This window comes from Suricata suricatta, chromosome 5 (genome assembly GCF_006229205.1).
Source record: "Suricata suricatta isolate VVHF042 chromosome 5, meerkat_22Aug2017_6uvM2_HiC, whole genome shotgun sequence".
Taxonomy (NCBI): domain Eukaryota; kingdom Metazoa; phylum Chordata; class Mammalia; order Carnivora; family Herpestidae; genus Suricata; species Suricata suricatta.
The window spans coordinates 19,705,319-19,729,778 of NC_043704.1; the positions used below are offsets into that span (position 1 = coordinate 19,705,319).

Below are 24,460 nucleotides of genomic sequence, written 5' to 3' on the forward strand. Positions count from 1 at the left end.
ACTTTCCATGAATACATTCTGCTCAATATTGTTAATTCCTATATTTCAATGTTAAAAAGGTGCCATCTTATAGGAGGTTGGATATCAGTAAAGCACACATAATACTTAACTCAAAGGAACGTTGAAGGCAAGGCAAATTTTTACTTGGAGGGATTCCTGAGAGCAAGAGTGAACTATTTTTGGTACCGCTCGGTGCCATGTTCCTCGTTGCCACCCTTCCCCAGCCTCTTCCCCAGAGCTGTGGATTTGGGTAACTAACCGAAACTTCTTTTTTTTTTTAGGTGCCCACTGACGGCAATGCCGGCCTGCTTGCCGAGCCTCAGGTCGCCATGTTCTGTGGCAAACTGAACATGCACATGAACGTTCAGAATGGGAAGTGGGAGTCAGATCCGTCGGGGACCAAAACGTGCATCGGCACCAAGGAAGACATCTTGCAGTACTGCCAAGAAGTAAGTCCCTGCTGGTACCCAGTGGCTCTTAGATCACATGCAATGGAGTGTGTTTTTACTTTAACTTCTTAAGTATTTGTGTTTTATCTCTTGCAGTAAAAATCTTGGTTCCTAATGATTCACTATAGTATTTTTCTTTAAGTTTATTTATTTGTTTGAGAGGAAGAGTCAGAGAGGGTGAGCGGGGGTGGAGCAGAGAGAGAGGGAGACAGGATCCCAGGCAGGCTTCATGCTGTCAGTGCAAAGCCCAACACGGGGCTCAAACACATGAACCCTGGGATCATGTCCTGAGCCAAAACCGGGAGTTGGGCGCTGAACCGACTGAGCCACCCAGGCGCCCCTCACTATACTATTAACATATTTACTTGCTTTGCCATATGCAATATGTAAAAAATTTTTAAGAAATTATGATGTCTTATTGCAACCATCAGTAAACCAGCTGAGTAAAGTTTAAGATATCTTGGCACTCCATTTATCTTTAGAATGTATCTCACTGTGACTTTACAGTCAAGATAATGTTGGGTTTTTTTAATTTTATTTTTTTAAGTTTATTTATTTTTGAGAGTGAAAGAGAGAGAGCTTGTGGAAATGGCAGAGAGAACGACAGAGAACCCCAAGCAGGCTCCACACTGTCAGCACAGAGCCCAGTGTGGGGCTCAAATTCATGAACCAGGAGATCACAACCTGAGCTGATGAAATTAAGGAGCCACCCCGGCACCCCAAGATAATGTATTTAAAAATTGCTAGAATTAATTTTGCCTATTCATGTTACCAATTTGGTATATTTTACTTCTGTTTATCTTCAATTTTAGTTTTTTTTTCCTTCCTGATTTTATTTTTCGAAAATGTAAAACATTCACATTGTTAAAAGTTAGAAACTCTTAAAAAGTTTCACCCATCTTCTGTTGGTAACCATTTTCATTGTTCTGATTTATCCTTCTAGCAAAAGAGGGTATATGGTTTTCTTCTTTTTCTTATAAAAAAAGTGCTTTCAAGAAGCATTCAAAAATATCTTCAGGGGCACCTAGGTGACTCAGTCGGTTAAGCGTCCAACTTCGGCTCATGTCATGATCTCACGGTTTGTGGGTTCAAGCCCCGCGTCGGGCTCTGTGCTGACAGCTAGCTCAGAGCCTGGAGCCTGCTTCGGATTCTGTGTCTCCCTCTCTCTCTGACCCTCCCCTGCTTGCAATGTCTCTCTCTGTCTCTCAAAAATAAATTAAAAACATTAAAAAAGAATTAAAAAAAAATCTTCATCCTTTTTGTAATTTTTCTGGCTCACTTTCTATTATTGTATAGGGTGTTCCTTCCCTATTAATTCAGTTTAAAGTAACTGGAGTCCAAGACATTTTAGCCCACGCTGCCAGAAAATTACCTATTCTAGGCTATGTGGCTATTTGTGTTTTAAGAACATTTAAAGGAATTAGTCTTATGCCTCTTGGCAAAACTTCCTTATCCTTCATAGAAACCTGGCAACATTTTCTTTGTTGTATTCTTCCATGTACTAGAAAATTTCCTTTAGTCTTTTTAGATCCAAAATGAGTATTTAATGAAGTGTGTGTATGTGTGTGCGTTTTTAATAATGTTTATATTAAAATATGTAATTTTTTACATATATACACACAATTTTTTCTGGTAGCACTCTAAGGAAGGACAGTCTCTAAACATTAACTCTTGTGTTTTGAAAAGCAAAAAGGCATTGGTATCATGCAATATATTACGTATCATTTTTATCCTGAAGGAGTATGAACCATGCTGTAAAAAGGTAATTCTTCTTATTAAGTAAAAATCACCAATATTTAAGTCTATTATATTTCTTAGTAGAAGCATTTATTAAGAGGCGTCTGGGTGGCTCAGTTGGCTCAGGTCATGATTTCACAGTTCGTAAGTTCAAGCTCCATGTTGGGCTCTAAGCTGGCAGCTCAGAGCCTGCTTTGGCTTCTGTCTCCTCTCTCTGGCCCTCCTCTGCTCTCTCTCTGTCTCTCAAAAATAAATAAATGTTAAAAAAAAAAAAAAGTAAAATTTAAAAAAAATTTAAAAAGAAACATTTATTAAATAGGGATTGATAAGAAATTAACTTTTGCCCAGATACCGACATTTCTAAAATACACATTTTGAAGATATAATATTCACGTTCTGTGCAAGACTTCCTCTAGTAGTTTTATAATAAGTTATGGGTTCAGTAAGTTGGAACTCTGTGTGCAGGCTTACGGATTTTTTTATATCATGTCACTTTTCTGGATATACATACAGATTATGCATTCAGAATGTTGTTAAGTTACATATTTTTTAAAAAGGCTAGATCTCAGACTCAGCTAATAATGTTGACCACATCATCATTTTCTGTTGAATGGCTAATTGCACGTGTCATAGTTTGCAGCTTAAGTTTTCCTCCGGTAGTGCCACTTCTGAGTAATCACATGCTTTTACATTTGTATGATGACCCTATAAAAATTACCTTTCACGACCCTGAGAACAGCGTTTATGCCCACACCACTTAGAGATCCCACTAATGTCCAGCTTCACTTCCTGTCTTGTCTGTTGTTTGTTCTTGGGGTAAGCCACAGGGTGGTTCTTCTGGGTCCCAGACTTCTGGGGGTTCCAGAATGTTGGTGGCCATGGGGCAGGAGAGTAAGCTTCTTGGTTGGTTGGTGTTTGTCTTGCGATTCTGGTATATTTGCCTGTCTCACCTCACTGCCCACTGAGGTCTTCAGAGATGATGTGCACAGGCCAGAGTCTTAAGATGTTTAGACAAACATTAGACCATAGAAGTACGAAAAGGCCAGAACATCAGACTTGTGAGCCTCTTAATGAATTGGTTTTTTTCCATAACAGCAGGAAGTCATTGGGAGTATTTCTTTCTTTTTTTTTTTTTTTTTTAAGAAGGGAAAGGACTGTAGATTTGCATTTCAAAAAGTCATCCTCTTGCTTTTTCACTCTGACCCCATATCTAGATATCTAGATTCTGGGTTCCCTACTGGAGTCTATGCTTTCAGTAAGGTAACCACTAGCCACATGTGTGGCCTTTGAGCATTTGCAGTGTGGCTAGTCCAAGTTAATGTGTGCTGGAAGTGTAAGATAAATACTCTATTTTAAAGATTTACAGGAAAAAAGAATATAAAATGCTGTATTAGTAATTTCATATTCATTTCATATTGAAATATTTTGTATATACTGATTTAAACATCATGTACATGTTATTAGGTTGTAAAAAATTTTTTTATGTTTCTATTTATTTTTGAGAGAGAGATCATGAGTGGGAGAAGGGCAGAGGGAGAGAGGATTGGAGGGAGGCTCCAGGCTCTGAGCTGTCAGCACAGAGCCCAATGCGGGGCTCGAACTCACAAGCTGTGAGATCATGACCTGAGCCAAAGTCGGATGCTTAACTGACTGAGCCACCCAGGCGCCCCTAGCTTGTAAATACTATGTTATTAAAATGAATTTCACCTGTTTGTTTTATTTTTTTAATGTGGCTACTATGGGATTTAAAATGACATAGTATATTTCCATTATATTTCCACTGAACTGTGTTGTCGTCCCCACTGCTCAAGGCCACAAATAACTCTGGGCTTTAAAGGGTCTCAGATCCCATCATCTTTATGTGGGAGAGGGAAGCAGAAGTGAGGAGTCCCCCCAGACCTTCCACCACAACTTTACTGGTGATTGGGAATCAGGCAGGAAGGCTTGTTTTGGGGTCTTTTAAATGCATTTTTCATTAGACATATTTTATCGCAACGGGATTATATGAATAGCTTTTGAGAGTCCAATGGTTCTCTCCCTCTCTCAAACATGTATCTCTGGATGCTAAGGAGGCAGTGATGAGTAGAACACAGGGCCTGTTCTTAAAGGGGGGTCTAGGGTGGGGCACCTGGGTGCCTCAGTCCATTAAGCATCCGACTTCCGCTCAGTTCATGATCTCCCATTTTGTGAGCTCAAGCCACATGTCAAGCTCTGTGCTGACATCTTGGAGCCTGAAGCCTGCTTCAGATTCTGTGTCTTCCTCTCTCTCTCTCTCTCTCTCTGCCCCTCTGCATTTACTCTCTCTCTCTCTCTCTCTCTCTCTCTAAGATAAACATTTTTTCAAATTTTTTAAAAGGGGGATTCTAGGGAGAGAGAAAGGCTTGTGGAATATTTTTAGCAATATAAAACCCGACAATGTTGATGATGCTAATACCAGCTAACTTTCACTGAGCTTTAAGAAGGTGCTAAGCTACCTTGCTAAGTGCTTGCTCTCATTTTACCCTTATGGTGCCGCTGGGGAAAAATCTTGCTAAATTGCACCATTTAAGGAGAACATGTGAAAGAATGTCATCTGTGGAGGAGGAGCAGTGGCCAGAGACCTCGGGCCAGAACTGGGAGTTCTCTTGTGCCTCAAGTCAGGCCAGGTTTATTTCTAAATGAAGGAAATGATTAATGCAAGGGTGATGGGAGACTAGAAGGTTGAAGTATAATTTTTGACAGTGCAAAAGCTGCACTCTTGGAAAATGAACACACATTGAACGTTTTATTCAGTTCATTAATTAATGAGGTGACCTGGAAGATGCTAAAACTGATTCAGATTGACCAGAAGAGATATTCCTGTGCAACAGAGTTCATGTTCAGGGGACCCATCTGATTGGCATCACGTAGGACAGGAAGCATTTGCAGTGCTATCAGATGTCTACGTTACCTGCGTTACAGAGCTCCAGTCAGTGGTAACGAGACGATCAGAAGAACACACCCTGTACAATCAGATTGTTCCTTTCCCCTCTGCGCCCCGGGCTCTCGGAAACCACACCTGCACGTCACTGTTGAGACACCCAGTGATCTCTCTCGCCCGTTTCTTTTATTTATCATTTTTTTAATGTTTATTTATCTTTGAGAGACGGACACAGAGCAAATGGGGGAGGGGCAGAAAGAGGGAAACACAAAATCCAAACCCAGCTCCAGGCTCTGAACTATCAATCCACAAAACCGTGATATCATGACCTGAGCGGAAGTAGGACACTTAACCGACTGAGCCACCCAAGCGCCCCATCTCCTGCCCATTTCTAAGTCACGAGCATTGTTTTGTAATAAAACAGTCTTATAATTTGGCATTTAGGTCATTGTTGATCTTTACGATAGCAATTTCAGTGGAAGAGCATGGGACAGGTCAACTTGCAAGAAGTTACCGAAAGAATAATGTGCATGGATGATGAGGACCTCTGTGAACTCTTTGAGGAAAGACCTAGAGGCAGAGAGCTTAAGGGCAATTCAAGGAAAAGAGAAAGCCTTTGTTTTTTGTTGTGTCTTTGTTTTTTTTTCTTAAAGGAATTAACTTAAGCCAAGGGAAGCATAAGCTACACTTAGGGGGAGGGTACACGTCCATTAAAAGAGAACTAGGCTCAGGTATCTACAAGAACTAAGTAGGAACGAGATCCAGGGGATAACACCCAGGAGATAACCCAGAGTCTTAGAAGGAAGAAAAGATGGGAAAATTGTAAGGATGGGTTAATTAGGCAGTTTCTGTTGCTAGGTGACAGAACCCACTAAACATTTTACACTTGGGGAATATTTTCTGCCACAGATGGGAAGGATTTTAGAGTGTGATTAGCTTACAGAATTTTTTTTGAAAAGGCATCTAAAAACTGGGTCCATAGATCCTGGTACCGAGATTCAGTGCTGCCTGGAATTTCTCTATTGTGGTCTCTCTTGTTTCCTGCTTATCCATTCTCTGTGTGTTCACCTCATTTTCTCCCACTAAATAGGCTTCCTCTAGGAGGCCAGGGAAGATGGCAGCCAGCAGCCTGGGGACTGTGTTGTCTTCGCTTGATTTCCCAGCTTGGTTCTGCCACTGTGCATTATCATTCCAAGGAGGGATTCTGGTAGGACCAAAAAAGCAGGACCTACCTTTGTATTAGTTACTGCATCCACAAGCACTCAGTGCTGGGACTGGCCCACCTTGGCCATGATGGCATGTGGCCTATTGGACAGGCCAACCAGAGCTGCATGGTATGGGGAGAGGGGCTTCCAGAAAAGGGATGAAGAGCGAGTGGCATGGGGCTGAAACAGAATAATGACCATAGCCCAACACAGTGGGCTTAGAATCATTCAGTGCATCAGACAAGTTCCAGGCTGGAGAGTAGGTAGCTGAGAATTCATAGTGTGTTGTGACTTTAACCAGCTTTTAAGAAACAGTGGAGGGTTAGAAAGATGATCACTCAGAACTGATAAACAAATATTTGACGTTTTCTTATTGAGCGGTGCATCCTGAACTATCCACAACATCCTTTATTGATGTTTTACAGTCTTCCTGCCACTCCCCACTTTGTAGGTATTCCGAAATTTTTCTCTTATAATTAGAAATAATGAATAGTTCTCTCTCGTAGGATTGAATTTTTGTGTCTTGTTGGAAAATACTTCTTATCCTTTATTCCTTTTTTTGAAGCCATGCTTTTGTTTTAGGCAGTACTGAAATAGGAACGCCAAGGAAAATAATCACAATTTTTCTGTCTCCTCACAGGGTCCGTAAGTTACAATAACTTATTATTTTCGAAGTTGTAATGTTACAGTCTGTTTCGTTGCCATCAAAACTAGTGGCAGCTGCTGTCTTTAACTGGGGTCATTGTTCACAACCAATCCTTCCACCAAAGCACTCTCTTCCTGTATTTATTTGGATTCTTCTTCTTCTTCTTCTTCTTTTTTTTTTTTTGTGGATGACCATTCTCTTAGTTATTTTAAGTTCTTATTGAACAATGGCTTCATTTAGCGTTCCAGGTTGACGGGCACATTTGTTCAGCATCATGAAGATATTTATCTACTGTATTCTAGCATCAGTCATTGCACAAATACTTTTAAAAAAAAAAAAAAAAAGCCAAAACCATTACTATTAGTTGCCATTTACGGTGCCCCTCATTTACAGATTATTTTTTCTCCTGAGAGCGATGCATAATTTTTTTTATGTTCTCAGTCCCTCTTGTGACCCAAACACAGATGTTTTAGAGGCAGCTGGCTGAGTCAGAGAGACAGCTGTTCGCAGTCTGTGGTTCGAGGGCAAGACAAACGGACTGAACTCATGACCGTGACCTCATTTTGACCTTTGGCTAACCAATTTAACTCCCTTGTTAAATTTATTCTTGCAAAGTGTTGCCAGTAGAGCTGCACTCTGTAGGTGGTGATGCTTCGTTTAATATGACATGTCAAATGGTATCGTTTCGATGGTGAATGATCTAGTCCATGTCCTTCATCATCTCGTGGTCCTCTCCGGTTGTGTTCCCCGCTCTTGGTGTTTTGTTATCAGTATTGTCATCTTTGCTTCCTGATTTCTTCTGCCCTGTCCTTGGTCAAGAGCAAGATTAGGGACATAAAGTAAAAATTGAGTCTTTTTCTTTGTACCTTGTTAAAAGCCCTTAGAAAATTTGATTGGCAAGATAGTTTGAAACTTGGGGTTTAAACTGAGTACTTGTTTAATCTGTAGTTTATCCTGAATCATCAGTTCTTGTTTGCCTGTTTTCTCTAATCATAATAGTTATACTTCATATATTTATTTGCATTTCTTTACTTCTTTTTGTTTGTTTGTTTTATTAACACAGTCAGTTTGAGGGTCATCAAATATGTAGTGAGGACTGCAATGGACTGAATGTTTGTGTCCTCCCCTCCCCCAATTTCATTTGTTGAAGCCCTTAACATCAAAGGTGGTGCCTTTGGGAGCTAATTAGGGTTAGATGAGGTCGTGAGGGTGGGGCCTCATGATTCCAGGCCTCACAATGTATGCAGAGACACCAGAGAGTGGTACTGCCATGTACACAAGGTCTGGTCGATTACTATGGCCTTCCTTGCTGTTGTCTGGCTGGCAGCACCATGTGGGGAATTGCCCAGTTAACCCACAGAATAGTGAGAAATTCTAAATTATTATGTGGTAGCTGGCTAGCCTCCGGGATGGCTTCCGTGGAACTTGCATTCATACCCGTGTGTCATCTTTGGCTACACTCTGCAGGGCTGACACATGTAACCAATAGGATACAGAGAAATGATGGGTGTGTGACTTTTGAGGTTAGGTCATGAAGACATGTGACCTCTACCTTGCACACTTGCTACGGTAAAGCCAGCTGCCATATTGTGAGGATGTGACTTGGGTGCGAGTGGTATCTAACTGTAAACATGGGATGGGGTGAGCTTAGGGTCCTCCAACTCCGCCATCTTCCCAACATCCCTTTGGCAGCACCGTGGAGAGGTACATGTGGCGAAGAACAAAAGGCCCCTGCCTACAGCCAGCACTAGCTTGTCAGGCATGTAAATGAACCTCCTGTAGCCAAGTGAAGCCTTCGTGTAACCACGGCCGACATTTTGACAGGGTCCTTGTAGGAGTCTGTATCACTCCCAGATTCCAGACCCACGGAAACGGTGTGAACTAAGAAACGCTTATTGTTAGAAGCTACCGAGTTTTGGGCTAGTTCGTCTACAGTAATTGCTGACCACAACAGACACTCGCTCAATTATTATTTTCCTCTGTGGTCCTGTGGTCGAAAGCAATCCCTTTCCTCTGTTCTCTACTAGACGCAGAAAGTGCTGCCATCGCGGAAACAGCTCGAAAATAACTGTATGAATTATTCATCATTTAACAGCCTAAAGTGGCCACTTGCCTTAATGAACTGTTGCATTACCCCAACCGTTAGATTGTTCTAAGGAACTAGGAGTCTTATAAATAGAGCAGAAATAGGATAATATTCCCCTTGAAACACATAGTAAAATCTAGCAACGAAAATTGCCATTTTTAGATTTTATTGTCTTTTTTTTTTCTTTTGAATGAAATGAGATTTAAAAACAACAACATTGTTTTACTTAAACCAAAGGCTCTGGGACGGGAGAGTGAAAAATTGGAACTGTGATAAAGAATCTTGTTCTTTCCCAAATTTAATTCAGGCAAATTCAGCCAATATTTATGGGGTTCTATTCAGAGCAGGATTTTGTGTCATGTGCTGCGAGAGGCGAGACACCACGCTTGGCTCCGTAAGTAGCTTATAAATATACAATTGGATAAATTGAGAATTCAGAAAATTGAAAAGTAGAGGGTTTTGGTTCTAAATCTGGGGATTTCAGGTCTAATTCTGGAAATAAGAGCTGTGGGATTGTTTCTCTGCCTGAGTGTTCTTTGGTCAAGACGCTTTTAGAAAACTTAGCCTGTATCCAAGGGTGGGTTGGCTTAGGAAGAGAAGGGGATTCAGATCTTCAAGATGTCGGCGTGGAAGGGGAACGTGAAGGACCATCGTGGTGTGTGTAAGACGATGCGAGAAGGGAGCCCTTAGGGGTCAAGTGCCAGACAAGGGGAACATGGGCTTCCCCTTGTCAGACTTTCAAATCCAGCCTTTGCTCTCTCGTCACTTGAGCAATCCAGGAAAGCTGCCTAAGCAGCCTCAGAGCATGTCGTCTCTGTGACAGGAGCACGCGGGTGTGTGCTGTACAACTTACATACCATCACCTAAGTGAGAAATTATGCAAGCCCCACCACTATCACTCCTTTTTAAAGGAGAGGCATGAGAACATAGGCCCGGCTGTCCTCTGGCTCCCTCCCAGGCAGAGCCCCTCTTGTAAGGCAGGCCTGAGAGCAGGTGTTGACTCCTCTCAGAGCAGGTCTCCGGAGGGAGGGAGTCTGGAACAGGTTCAGGCTCACGCAGGGCCAAGGATTCCCAGCCGGCAAAGTCACACGGGTGAATATGGCCGCGCTTGCCATCTCTCCAGTTCCATTACAGGTTATCCTCTCTCGTTCCTAAGTGTTAACCGCAGCTAACAACACGTGTTCCCTGTTTTTTTTTTTTTAATTTTCTTTCTCTAAACGAACAGTTGTTTTGTCTACAAATTCAAAGGATCGCCGAACAAAACATACCAGGGCCTGAACAAAACAAAATCTGCCTGCTTGTTAAGTTGAACGAAACCATTTCCTTTGCCCGGCTTCCTACTGGAAGATGTATCAGCGAACATGGGAGTCCCAGACGAGAATCCTTCTTCACCCATGATTCTGCAAGAACGCGGAATTACAAATAAGTTAAATAAACAAACCTGGCACGTGACTCTTGTAATCTGACCAGTTTTGAGGACATGCTGCATACACAGTGAAGTGGTGAAGCGGGGGCACATTTTTGGCCATTATTACTCTTTTGCTGTGTGTGTCATCCAACCCTGTGGACTTAAAATGGATCCACAATTACAGGCACATATGCATTGTGGCTCCAGTCTTTGAAAGATCCAAAAATTCATGTGAGGTCAGACAGTGTTCTAATAGAGGCATCAGCTGTCTGTCTGTGAGAACGGATACGTTTTATGCATTAATGGTTTGTACACTTGTAAGGATTGTTTGCACAGACCATAGGGTTTAGAGCTAAATAAAAGAGATGCTACCAAGTTCGGACTTTTGTTTTTACACATTTTGTATTTAATCAAATTAATGTTTAATTTAATTTTTGTCCTTGTTCTCACCAAGCAATTTCTTTTTTATTTTCTTTCTTTTAAAAAAATTTTTTTGAAATGTTCTTATTATTGAGAGGCAGAGAGAGACAAAGCATGAGCAGGGGAGGGGCAGAGAGAGAAGGAGACACAGAATCTGAAGGAGACTCCAGGCTCTGAGCTGTCAGCACAGAGCCCAATATGGGGCTTGAACCCACAAACTGTGAGATCGTGACCTGAGCTGAAGTCGGATGCTTAACCGACTGAGCCACCCAGGTGCCCCTCACCTAGCAATCTCTTAAATGGGTGATTATTACACATTTGCAGTCATACCATCTACTGATACAGTACTACAATACTATATTATGTAAGGTTATATATATACTTTTATGTACGTAGTAATGCTGTGGACTTGTATATTTCACATTTAATTCATTGATTTACTGGAAGTCTTCTCCTGTCATATATTTTTTTCTCTTTTCGGAGGTATAATTGGCAAATAATACTGTACAGTTTGGATATTTTAAAAAATCGGCATAAACCAACAGAGGGTGAGAATCTAGGTTGTATGTGTGCATATCTGATTACGTTCTCACATTTGTCTGTTTATCTTGGTGATTGTCCCTGCCTCACGGCCCCGCCCCGCTTGTTCCTGCACTCAGCACTTCTGGTGTAAGACTCAGTCCTTACACATCGAACAAAGTTCTTTGACAATATTTTCCAACTCTGAATATGAGTGTATGTATTAACAATATGTGTATATAGAGTGTTGAAAACAGACTTGGGCCAAATTATTGGGAAATGGGCTGGTGTCCTACAGCATTTTATGTCCTTTGCTTTTGCATAAGGTCGTTGTTGTGAAACCTACAACCGCTCACACAACCCATTATTGCAGTAATGTGTCATCATCTGGGTGCTGCCCCCTTGGCACTTTGTTATGTCATAAGCAGAGACCGTTTTCGGCTTCCATTCTTTCTCAATTAAGTTAGATACTGTGTTCCCAATATCCCTAGCATTATTAAAAGCATTTATGTTGAAAGCAGTGAGATATGCCTTTTCTTTGTATTTCAGAAGATTTTAAAGGAGAAAGTAAGTCATTTTAATCCAGAAACAGAGATGTATTGTCTGGGACGTACTTTGCTTTGGTTTACACACTGACATGTAGAACTTATTTAAAACTTGTAAGTAATGCCCTCGAAGTGCTCAGACACGGCACTGGCTTCGGAAGCTGGTGACTAGCTCCGTCAGTTTGATCTGTGAAGCGGAGCAGTTGCAGGGATGACATGCCCTGGCTGCACGGAAAACATTGCAGGCACACAGGAAATCAGTAGCGTGTTTCCCTCAGTCTCTTCTTGGATACGTTCTTTGAAAAAGAGCTTGGTGTGTACCAGCTTTGAGACGAAACTATGTCACAATGACCTCTATACCGCTTTGCTATGGAGTTTCCGCCTCTTTGTTTCGTGTGTGTGCGTGCCCGCTGCATTCATGCATTTGCAGTTTAGATCTTTGTTTTTGTATTTGTTTTTCCACTTGTAGATTTGGAAATCGGACTCTGTTTCCCCCGGACTACTGTTGTTGTTTTCTTACTTTTAATTCAAAATTTCAAGCACCTGTAAATGTAGAAAAAATGGTATAGTGGATGCTCCAGGTACCTACACGCAATTTCAGTAAAGATAGAATGTAGTCCCTCTGGTGTCTGGATGAGTCCGGAAGGCACGTGCTCTGGTTTGCCTCTTTCAAGGTCTGCATTGTTTCTGGGCAGCCTCTCGTGCAGATGTGTAGCTGGCCTCCTTGAGAGCCGTAAATCGATTTAGGACAAACCAAAGCATCCTATTATTTGTTGACTTCATACTTCTATGTTTAAAACATAATTTTACTAAGTAACATTATGTAATTTTTAGCACTTTTTTTTACAAAAAGAAATATCTTTGAGGATTTGGTTATAAATTTATTTCAAAAGTTCATAGGCTAGAAAGAACAGTAAGCCATTTATTTTCAGAATTTGTACCAATTCCTTTTATTATGACCATCAATTCTGCTTTCAGCTTTTTCTTAGCTGCATTCAATTTTGTGGTCTTGAATATCCTTGATCATTTGGAATTTAGCTGTCTTGTCAATAGGACTTCTGGCATTAATCACTTGTCCTGGAGGCCTGTTTGCAAAAGGGACATGGTGAGTTCCCCTCTTTGCTTTAAGTGTTGGAAATAGAAGAAAGTTCTGCATGGCTCTGGTCACATATGTCAGGTATATAAATATAAAATATATAAATAAGATACATATGTAAATGATATAAATATAATAATTAATATTGTATATATTTATATATTATAATAAAGATATATGAAGTATTTTTCTATAGTGTATATGTAACAACATGTTCTTGGCTTTCTTAAATATCATCAATGTCGGGCATTGACTTTCGAATGTCCCCTCTATAAAGAGAGCTTTCCTACTATTCTTGCTTTCTAACCTTATACTTTAATCAACGTAAAAAAATATATCATCAATGTCTTTTCTTGCTTTGTGTACTTAACAACTTAAAAGCTATCTATTGATTAATATACTAATCATATCAACATTGATCAGCATTGATATGATTATTATATTTCCAGTTTCGATGGAAAATGAGAGGCTTTAGATTTTTAAATTATAGAATGAGAATGTGCTGATGGTGAGCAGGTCTTAGGTATTTTTCTGTGGTGAGGAGAACCACTCAGGCTACCAAATCACCTTCTAATGTGGATCTAAGATTGTTTATACCCTTCTGTCCTGGCTCTTGATTTTTTTGAATCACTTCAACTCTCTTTTTTTATTGAATTTTTTAATGTTTGTTTATTTTTGAGAGAGTCAGAGACAGACTGAGTGCAGGCCAGGGAAGGGCAGAGAGAGAGGGAGACACAGAATCTGAAGGAGGCTCCAGGCTCTGAGCTGTCAGCATAGAGCCTGATGCGGGGCTTGAAGCCACGAACCGCGAGATCATGACCTGAGCCAAAGTCAGATGCTTAACCAACTGAGCCACCCAGGTGCCCCTCAACTCTTAAAAAAAAATAAATTTAATTTATGTACTGATAATATTTGCTTTCAAAGATAAAACCTGTACCTGTGGCCTGGAGAGTAGGCTGCTTTTCAGGTTCCTGGACCCGAAGTGAGTCTAAGTTAGAGCCTGACTTTTAATTCTTCCTGCGCATCTTCTTTAGCTGTGTATTTATTATCATTATTCTTCTGCCTCCTGTCTGAGGCTATTATTTATATAAATTGTCACATCATACTTGGAAGAACAATATTGGAGGGCACGGAGATGCTTATTTTTCTCAAATGCTCATAGTCCAGCTGTAATAGTATATACTACAGAGATTATTTTATTTAAGAGATACATTGATAATACCTGATGGGAATTTCATATATCCTGAATTTCCCTATACTTTGTGGATTTTGAACTTAAGCAGGATAAATACATGTGTAATAGATAAAGGAAATACCTATTAACTATCTGTCAGGCCCTTGCTCTGCTGTCCCAGTGTTGGCCGCTGTTAAGGGAACACAAAGATGAATCACGTTGTCCCTGCCTTCGCGGAATGTGTATTCTAATAGGGCAGAAAGGCACCTAACTGTGCAGAACGTAGAAGGTAAAAATAGATAAAATGCTGTGGATTCAGAGATTGAAGGGATCAGGGAGGGTTTTGTTTGTTTGGTTTTTGTGAACCAGCATTTGAGCTGGGCCTGTTTCTTGGGTTTGTTCACTGGAAGGAAATAAAGCCACCAGAGTAGCTTATGTTTTAAAAAAGTGGGGGGCTTGTAGAAGAGGCCACTGGAGTTAGAGGTATGCCAGACGTCCCTGGAGCTGCGGGTTTTTGGGCGCCCCTGTCTGCCCCTCTGTCTCGTCCGTCTGTCCCCATCTCCCGTGTCTGCCTCTCTCAGCTCTCTTGCTGCGTACATACCTCCCGCTTCGTCCCCCAGGCCACTGCTGCCACCAGATGCCCGCAGGATTGACAGGTGCCCCATCTCTAACGATGACGGATCTGGCCTGCCTGCTAGCCAGCTGTGCTCCCCTCTCCAGCTAGAGCCCGTATGTGTGAATTCAGAGCTCTGGAGGAAGAGGATGCAATTTACAGTTTGCTTTCCTTGGATTCTAATTAGCTACAGGGACACGGGGCCATTAATGAGGACTCTTTCCAAAGGCAGAGGCTGGAGCAGCACAGAGAGCGGGAGGGGGTGGACAGCCCCTCCATAGCCTTAAACTAAAGGTAATGAACATAGAGAAAACTAGGGAGGCTAAGGGGTGCCAAATTGTGTTTCCTGCCCTTCAGGAAAGTGCATTTTCCCTGGGAAGGCGGATCCATATGTACTTACCACAAAGCAGAGGCGCACTGTGATAAATACCATAAAGCATTCCTGAAGTGGCAGAGAGGGATTAACATTGCATTACACAGTGAGGGGGGAGTGTGTCGACGCGGGGGCACTCTAATTGACTTGGGCATCTGCAGGGCGGCGGTGGGGTCTTCAGTGGGAGTGTGTATGGAGCACGCTGTACGTATACAGCCTCTGCTCTGGGGCGCTGTCATTTAGGAAGATTTGTAGGAAATGACAGTTTTCTTCTCAAGTAACTGAAACGGGTCTAGATTTGCTTCTACTGTAAGAATTTATGAATGTAGCTCTGGTCACTTAAATTTCTTTATTAAGAAAATGATTTCTCCTATTTGGGATTTGCACAGGAAGCATTTTAGAAAAGATGGGGGCCAGGGAACCTGCTTAGTCGACTGAACGTCGGATTCTTGGTTTCCGCTCAGGTCATGATCCCGGGGTCATGGGATCAAGCACCACATCAAGCTCCACACTGACCAGGAGTCTGCTTAAGATTCATTCTCTCTCAAATTAAAAAAAAAAGAGAAAAGCTTTTTTCAAGGAAAGAAGGGGGCTATATAAGACATTCATTTGCTAATCCTGCACATTAGCACATTAGTGATGCTTGTGTTAGCGGCACATGGGCTGCATGTGTTGGAAACTTGGAGAGGAACTCAGATATCTTTATTTCTTTTATGTCAAGGTTTGAGACGTTTCAAAGAAATATAAAACATTGAACTGATGTTTATAATTATGGCGAGAAGTCAGAGACTTGATTAGCCTCAAATACATTTGTGTGTCTAATTATTTTAAATTTTATTCTTGGCTAAACCTGTGAGCTACGCTATTTTTTTTCAATATAAAATGCTCATCTCGTAACATGAAAATGGTTGTCTCTTGGTCACCTGCTGGAGCTGCTTAATGAAAACTAGGTGTGTAGTAGTTGAATTTTTAGTCAGAATCTTTATTTTTTTTTTATTGTATTGTTTTTGTTTTCTGAGTGGGGGCTTGTGTGGCATGTGGTAATAGCCTGGACTTCCTAGGACTTTCTGTGTGCCTCCAAAGAAATATTGTTACTTGTCTCGTTGATGTTTCTCCTGCTTTTAAAATAAACATTCTGTTTTTGGGGTGCTGGAGCAGCTCTGACTCTTGATATCAGCTCAAGTTATGATCTTGTAGTTGTGAGTTCACGTCCTGCATTGGGCTCTGCAATGAGCATGGAGCCTGGTTGGGATTTTCTCTCTCCCTCTCTCTCTGACCCTCCCTCCATGCTCTCTCTCTCAAAATAAATAAATATTTTTAAAAACAAATAAAATAAACCTCCCAATTTCAGAACAGCAAATTTTTATTATGTTTGACAGATCCAAATTCATAACTCCTTGTCTCTGAAAAATGGGCGATTCAGGCTGAAGTTACTTCTGCAAACTGTGTGTGGGATTGATGCACTTCCAGGTCTCCAACCTCCTCACCCACCTGCCCGGTAACAAGTTCATTGTCGGCATTCTGGAGAGAGAGGCTGAAGCATAGGCAATAACACGTATGCCCTAGGTTGCATGGTCAGAACTGGAAGTAAATTCTGTGTTGGGCTAATCACTTTCTGAAGCTCCAGTGATCTTGGGGGGAAGCCTTGTCTTCATTGATTTTGTTTTGTCAGAATTCAAGTCCGTCTGTTAGACAGTTACCACCTGAGCAAGTCACTACTCTGTTGTCCGAAGACTGTGTTGTAAACTGGAGATGGCCTTCCTTTCCTGCGCATCAGTTTGCACCCTGCAAATGTTGTTGTTGTTGTTGTTTGTTTTGTTTTGCTTTGGCTTGGAATTAAAAAGAAACCAGTGTGACTTACCTGTGCCTGCCACAGGGTTTATAGAAAACCGAAAGCTCTGGAGAAAATTCTCAGCAGGGTAGTATTTCTGTGAAGTGGCGGCCAGAACCCCATCAGAAAAATGTAGTAACTCACACTTTAAGGCACATGAAATCATGTCCCTCAGGGCAAGCTCTCTAGTGTCACAGAGTTTATGACTCATGAGTGCTGTACTTTTGTGACCTAATAAACGGGGAAGAGTGGTGGGAGAATTATATTCCTGTACAGAGAGCCAGTTCACCTTTCATTGTATGGAAGAAAGCCGTGGGGATATTAAATTTTTAGTGGCGTTTTCAGGTTGAGCATCATCTGTGACTGAAATGCATGCATCGAAGTGTTAAGGTACTTAAAAGCAAAATAAAATAAAGGGAAGGTAGCTGTTTCCATTTGGAGCTGCATTACTGGCAATGTTTTTGAAAAGTAACTTTCTCGACACCCAGCCCGGGATTCGGATTTAGATACCTTTTCCTGCGTGTGCTGTCACAGCACATGCCACTACCGCTGAATCTACCCCACACTACACTGATCAGGGCCTTATTGTTTTTTTTTTAATGCTTATTTATTTTTGAGAGAGAGAGAGACATGAGTGAGAGCTGGGGAGGGGAAGAGAGAGAGGGAAACAATCCAAAGCAGGCTCCAGGCTCTGAGCTGTCAACACACAACCCACAAACCATGAGATCATGACCTGAGTTGAAGTCAGACGCTTAACCGACTGAGCCACCCAGGCTCCCCTTTTTAATTGTTTGAAACATAGATTTGATACTTCAGAGCAGTTTTAGGTTCACAGCAAAATTGAGAAGGTGGCACGGGGACTTCTTCTGTGTCCCTGTCCCCTGTCTTCTACCGGTCTCCCCCATCATCCAACCCCCACCAGCGGTACATTTGTGCCTGTTGATGAATTTGCACTGACGTCAGAATCACCCAGAGCCCAGAGTTTACACTAGAGTTAGCTCTTGGTCTTGGCCTTCTGTAGGTGTGGACAAATGTATAATGAGCCATACTCGCTGTTACAGCATCATATGGAATAATTTTCCGGCCCTGAAAATCCTCCACGTTTCTCCTGTTCATCCTTCCCTTTCTCTGACTCCCGGTAACCACTAATCTTTTTACTGTCTCCATGGTTATGCCTTTTTCCAGAATGTCACATAGTTGGAATCCTACAGGATGGAACATTTTCCGATTGGCTTCTTTCCCTTAGTAACATGCACCAAGGTTCCTCCCGGTCTTGTCATGGCTTGGTTCTTTTTGACGCTGGAGAACACATTGTCTGGATGTACCACAGCTTTTTATCTGTTCTTGTTCCTTTATTATTTATTTAAATGATTTATCTTGGGGCTGGGACTACAGTGCAGTGAGTGAGGCACTCAGGAATCAAATATTTTAATGCAGTATTTTAAAAATCACAAGTGATGCCAAAAGCCCACAGTGAATAAAATATCACGTTTAAATGAAGATGGGATCATGGCAAGTCCTTCCTGAATGTCACTGACAGAGAAGCAAAATCCTCCATACGCATAGTCAACACTGCAGGTGTTATTTTCCTGCTTGGAAATCTGATTCCCCCCCACAAGCACTGTGCTCCCTGGAGGCTTCTCAGGTAGAAGTTCTCTCACAGCCCTCCTAGCACTGTGCTTGGGGGGGGGGGGGGATGGCTTCCTTCCTCTCCTTCCTCCTCATTTTCACTTCTGATCCATGTTTCCCCTCTACCCCTCAGCCGTCCCCTGCCCCACCTCAGAGGTACATGCATGTGATCACCCTTCTGTTCGTTTAGTCCTCTGGATACCTCAGTAACCTTCTCCCCCAATCTTCGAAGGGTTAGCTCTTGGCTTGCTGTCACCCAAACAACGTCAACCTCAGTGGCCCTTCCAGGATTCCAGGGTCCCAGTTCCTTGATTTTTCATTCCACCAGTGATCTTGCCATTCCCTTTCATGGTCGTATTCTACTCTTTGAAACTACCCATCATGTCCCTCCTCCAAAATCTTAATTCAACACTCTGACGTTGCAAGTACCACTTCGAACCACCGCACTTGGCTTGGGTACCTTCGTGCCAAAATTGTGTAGCCCACACTGGGACTCACTGAGACTGCAGTGCCTTGAACCAGGCACTGTAGCAGGAATATTGCACAGAGAGCCGTGCCACTGAGGCTTTCTTTCCAGGAAGCAACTTCATTCATACCGGCACGGCTCAGTTGGGTTCGTACCTGAAGAACTGAGCCCCAAACGCCACGTGGCGTAGGTTTTTATACATTTTCTGCTTCTTTGTCTCCCATGTATCGTGACCCACAAACATGGAGTCTGATTAAGTGGTCTCTGTCACAGGGTCGTGAGGGATGTTGTCTCACAAGTGGACAGCCAGGTTACCTTGAGGTTATTTTTTTCTTTCCCTGGGGAGGGAACCCACCTTCAGGTTCTCACTTTAGATTTTACTGCCGATCATCAGAACCATTCGTTTGCTCATGGCCTCAGGTGTCTCAGGCTTTTCTCTCACTGTGGTCTTTACCTGGCATGTTAGCAGCCCTGAAGAAGTGCAAGGTCCGTGCAAAGAAAAGCCTATTTTAGAAATACATTTTTATGTTTATTTTTTTCTTTCAAGTCACTACTTATTATTATTAATAGAAGTGATCTGGTATTTCACATATATAGTTGGCCGAGTGTTCATGTTTTATTCCAAGTGCTCAGTAGGCACCATGATTACTGAGATCAGTAATCAAAGCTAAGGGCCAGTTAGCTATCAAGCAAAGAGATTCCTGAATGCAAGTCTTTATCTAAATGACACCCATGATAACTGTTTGATAAATTGTTTTTATATAAATTACTTTGAATAAAGAGAAGATTTTTCTATGGAAAGCTAGCTGTGCACCATATACTGTATGTAAAATGTTTGCTAAATTAACAAAATAGAGAGGGTGGTTTAAATTTAAGTAATGGTAATATTCCCAGGGCTATCTACTATAACATTAATATTTTTTAACAAACTTTTTTTAATGTTTATTTTTGAGAGAGAGAAAGCAAGCAAGGGAGGGGCAGAGAGAGAAGGGGACAGAGGACTCGAAGCGGGCCGTGCACTGAGCAGCCAGCCCAATGGGGGCTCAAACTCCAGAACTGTGAGATCATGAGCTGAGCCAAAGTCAGCCGCCACTCAACAGACTGAGCAACCCAGGCGCCCCTCTACTGTAACATTTATTTAGGGCATTACAGAATATCATCCTCACACCAGTGTATTTTGCATTAAAATTACTCTATGCTTATAAGAGGGTTCCCTTCTGTTTCTGCTTTATCTCCCCTGGGAAAAAAAAAGTATCTTAAGCCTGAGTGGGTGCAGTAAGATAATATAAAAGCCACATCACCTGGTATTTTGAATGGAATGATTAGGTTGTTGTCACCTGCATTTTTTTCTTTACCCTGAATGTTTTAAGCTGCATGAACGCTGGGAGACTCTGGTGCCTTAGAACAGCAGTGGTGGATCGGGCCCCGTGCACACACCGGCCTCTGCCTCTGCTTAACTGTTTGCCCTTTTTGTGTGCTCCCCCAGGTCTACCCTGAACTGCAGATCACGAATGTGGTGGAAGCCAACCAACCAGTGACCATCCAGAACTGGTGCAAGAGGGGCCACAAGCAATGCAAGACCCACGCCCGCATCGTGATTCCCTACCGCTGCTTAGGTGAGCTGGCCGGCCGTGTAACTGACGCGGAGCGCTCTGGTCTTTGGGGATGAAAAAGAAGGATGTTGGGTTGTGTTGTTGTTGTTGTTGTTGTTTTTATGTTTGTTTATTTTTGAGAGACAGAGAGCACACACATGCACAAAAGCGGGGAAGGGGCGGGGACAGAGAGGGAGGCATAGACTCCAAAGCAGGCTCCAGGCTCTGAGCTGTCAGCACAGAGATCAAATTGGGGCTTGAACCCACGAACCGTGAGATCATTACCTAAGCCAAAGCCAGACACTTAACCAACTGAGCCACCTAGACGTCCAGGAAGGATGCTCTAACTAAATCTACCATGCCGTTTCTTTCTGCCACTCTGGATTGGACTACATCTTGGACTGTTAAGATATCAGCACCAGAGCACTATTTCTGAGCTCCCTGCCTCAGAATGAATTTTCCTAATGTGTTTATTCAAATGACAAATTCTTGGACCAATTCCATAACTGCTGAGTGAAAAGGCCTGGGGGTGGGGCCCAGGAATTTTCATTTTCCCAAGTCCCATAGGTGGTTCTCAGGCTCGCGAAGACTGGGAGCACTGGGGCCGTGTGTGTTTTGTCGCCTGACTTCATAGAAGAGAGAATGACATGTGGCGCTCCCCCATTGTGCTAATTTCTTAAAAACCCCTTTCCTGAAACAACTTGATGACTCCCCCCGCCCGTAGACAGGACAGTAGAATTGGGGAACTATTTTATTCTTTTGCTTTTATCAAACTAGAGGAACCAGTTAGCTCACTAAGGTTTAACTGGGGGCTTCTCTCAGGAACCTCACATTTTACTTTCCCCTTTTATTTTTAAAACTGAGCTGTTTAATGTGATGTCCGACTTTCTTCCTCTGGAAACACTGTCTCACTCCATATTTGATCTGACTTGGTTATTAGTGTCTTACTAGTTGATATTTATATATAACCAGGCAAGGTGGAAATCCACAGTCTTTGGTCTGACGGCCAACATGGTGGTTTATGCGTGGTTGTAAATAAGGACCTAGAGATCTCCACAGGGAGCCCGAGACCACGGACAAATACTGATAAATACTCTGGTGACTTCTTGTAAAGACTAAACGGGATCTTTTTTCACAAAGTCCCAGCAGCAAACTCAGTAAGGATAAGTGCAGAAGATTCTGGAGATGTGTGTAGTACTTCATCAAACATAAATGCCATGAGAGCATATGTACTGGTGACCGTTCATGCTTGTGCGTAATTTGACACATTCACAGAAAACACTGGCCGTTAGAATGAAGTTTTCATCTGGTGCATTTTGCTCACAATCGACTTGATGAAGAGAGTGTGCAAAACCAGATTTTTACACATTTGATAATTCGAGAGTTCCCGTGTTCCTCCTTGTTCTTTATTCGTAAAGTACTTTACAAGGGCTCTAACCCTTTTCTGTCTGATTGGATAAGAACTGAGAATCTAATAAGATGAAGTTTAAATATAGAGGTCAACTGTCTCCAGGAACTGTGTATTTCAAACCAATGTAGTTAATTATGCCGAGAGACCCATTTACTGTGGTGTAAGTTAGGAAATAGATCATGAGCCAGTTAATTAGGTGGGCCAGATCTTGTTAATGACGTTTTCCTGCTGGTTCTCACCCGTTCTGTGAAATGTCGCGGATATACTTTGTTGAGAACAGAAGCTCACCAGGAACGAGGTCATAGGACTTTGGATGAGCATTATGGCTGATGACCCCTGATAGGTCACTCACAACTGCACCCGTTTCCAAAGTGAACACGTATCACTTTGCTTGTGATCTTCCCACTTCATAACTACTTAGAAGTGTCGGAATTCACTAAACATGGAATCGACAGTAAGATTATAGTTCGCCACAGTGGCGCTGCTTAATTGTGGCAAATTTCCTTTGACTCCAAATTTCCTGTGGGCCCAGATTGATTGTCTTCCCTCTCCTTACCCCTACTCTGTGCCCCTCCCCTTGGCAAGAGGGAATTGAAACTCCCAAGGGAACAAAATACTGTAAAAAGGAAGAAGCAATGTATGAAATGTCTTCAGATCTAAACGTGAAGTCAAAAGATTTCATGATATTGTGAGAAAGCCTATTAAACACCATGTAGGAAGGCTGATCCTAAGTGTTCTCACTTCGCACGCACAAATACTGAGAGTCCGCAAAGGAAGATGTCTCGCTGTACCTCACGCAGGTGATTGTGACAGAATTAGGACCAAAGCCCAAGACCTTTCAGTTCACACTCCAGTGTCCCTTACGGTATTAACAGAACATCGTGCTGGAGCCAATAACCTCCTGATTTACAAAATCAGGTCATCAAGGAAAGGCTGTGAATTACAGGCAATAAATAAGTTTTTTAAAAGTCACCTGTTGTGTTCATAAGGGAAATGATTGTGAGTTTGACACACGAGAAATCTTCCCTTGATAATGTTTTCCGCTTAGTGGTAGGAATAGGCAACATCGTTATAAATTACTTGCTGCTTGAACAAATAGTTAGTGTTTAGCATTGATACCAGTGCCCCCCAAGCGGCTATATCCAAACTTATCCTTTAGACAAGAGGTGGTCTGAAGGTCATTCTCAGAAAGGTGCTACCTAGAACACGAAGTACAGTCGTCTGAAACATTAAGCATATTAAAATGCGAAACAAAGCTTGAGAGAGTTCGAGCCCCATGTCAGGCTCTATGCTGACTGCTAGCTCGGAGCCTGAAGCCTGCCTCAGATTCTGTGTCGCTTTCTCTCTCTGCTTCTCCCCTGTTCACACTCTGTCGCTCTCTGTTTCTCAAAAATAAATAAAATGTAAATAAATACATATATGTGTGTATTTCAATTTCAGTATCAAAGGATCGTATGATACATTTCAATTTTAGCACGTGATGCAGAAAACTCTCAATATTTGTTTTACTGTAGAACCTAGGGATAAATTCTTTTTCAATTGTTTTTTTAAATTTGTTTTTATTTTTGAGAGAGAGAGAGAGAGAGAGAGAGAGAGAGACAGTGCAAGTAAGGGAGGGGCAGAGAGAGAGGGAGACAAATCCAAAACAGGCTCCAGGCCCTGAACTGTCCAGCACAGAGCCCCACACAGGGCTTGAACCCACGAACCGCAAGTTCATGACCTGACCTGAAGTTGGACACTTAACAGACTGAGCCACCCAGGCGCCCTAGGAATAAATTCTCTTAACCTGAGTGGCTTTATTAAACTTTCCCTCTTTTCCACAACCCTTGGTGAATTTTAGTTCATGCTGGTGATATGTCCCTGGAGTCTTTCTGCTTTTGTTCCTTCTTTTCCTCCCACCTGTGTTTTTTCCTGTCTATGAGTCTCAGGCTTTAGATTGAAACCTGATGGTGAAGGGAAGTCCCGTGGCAACATCTGTGTGGCAGTTGGAGAGCAGTCAGTTCAGACTGGAGGAGACCGGGAGGGTCCTTGGGGGGAGGTCTCCAGGGAAAATAATGGCACAGATGTGCTACCTGCCTGACATGCCTATGCTTAGAGTGGTTTTGGAGTTCTTTTGGAAAATTTGGCAGACCTACAGGCCGGAAGGGTGCGCAGAAAATAAAGCAAATTTTAAAATGGGGCACGTATTAACTTCAGAAGAAGAAAAACCAAAAGGTGAAGAATAACAAAGTTGTAACATAAAAAGAGTACATCATTGCCCGGTTCTAAGCAGTATTGGCACAGAGATAATGCAGATTCCAGGAGGCTGGTGGGCAGAGAGGGGGTGGGCTCAGGTGTGACATTTCACCCTCACAGTAAGAA

The 24,460-nt window shown here is 42.2% G+C and overlaps 1 protein-coding gene across 6 annotated transcripts in view; it reads left to right on the forward strand.

Annotated features, from left to right (window-relative positions):
• Nucleotides 1-285: 285 nt before the first annotated feature.
• APP (amyloid beta precursor protein) overlaps nucleotides 286-24,460 on the forward strand; it is a 205,210-nt gene continuing 181,035 nt past the window's right edge. For all 6 annotated transcript variants that reach the window (XM_029939098.1, XM_029939099.1, XM_029939100.1 and 3 more), the window contains exons 1-2: nucleotides 286-449; nucleotides 20,583-20,712. In XM_029939098.1, the coding sequence (XP_029794958.1) occupies nucleotides 330-449; nucleotides 20,583-20,712 (250 nt within the window). In that variant the 5' untranslated portion in view covers nucleotides 286-329. The remainder of the gene's footprint in view (nucleotides 450-20,582; nucleotides 20,713-24,460) is intronic.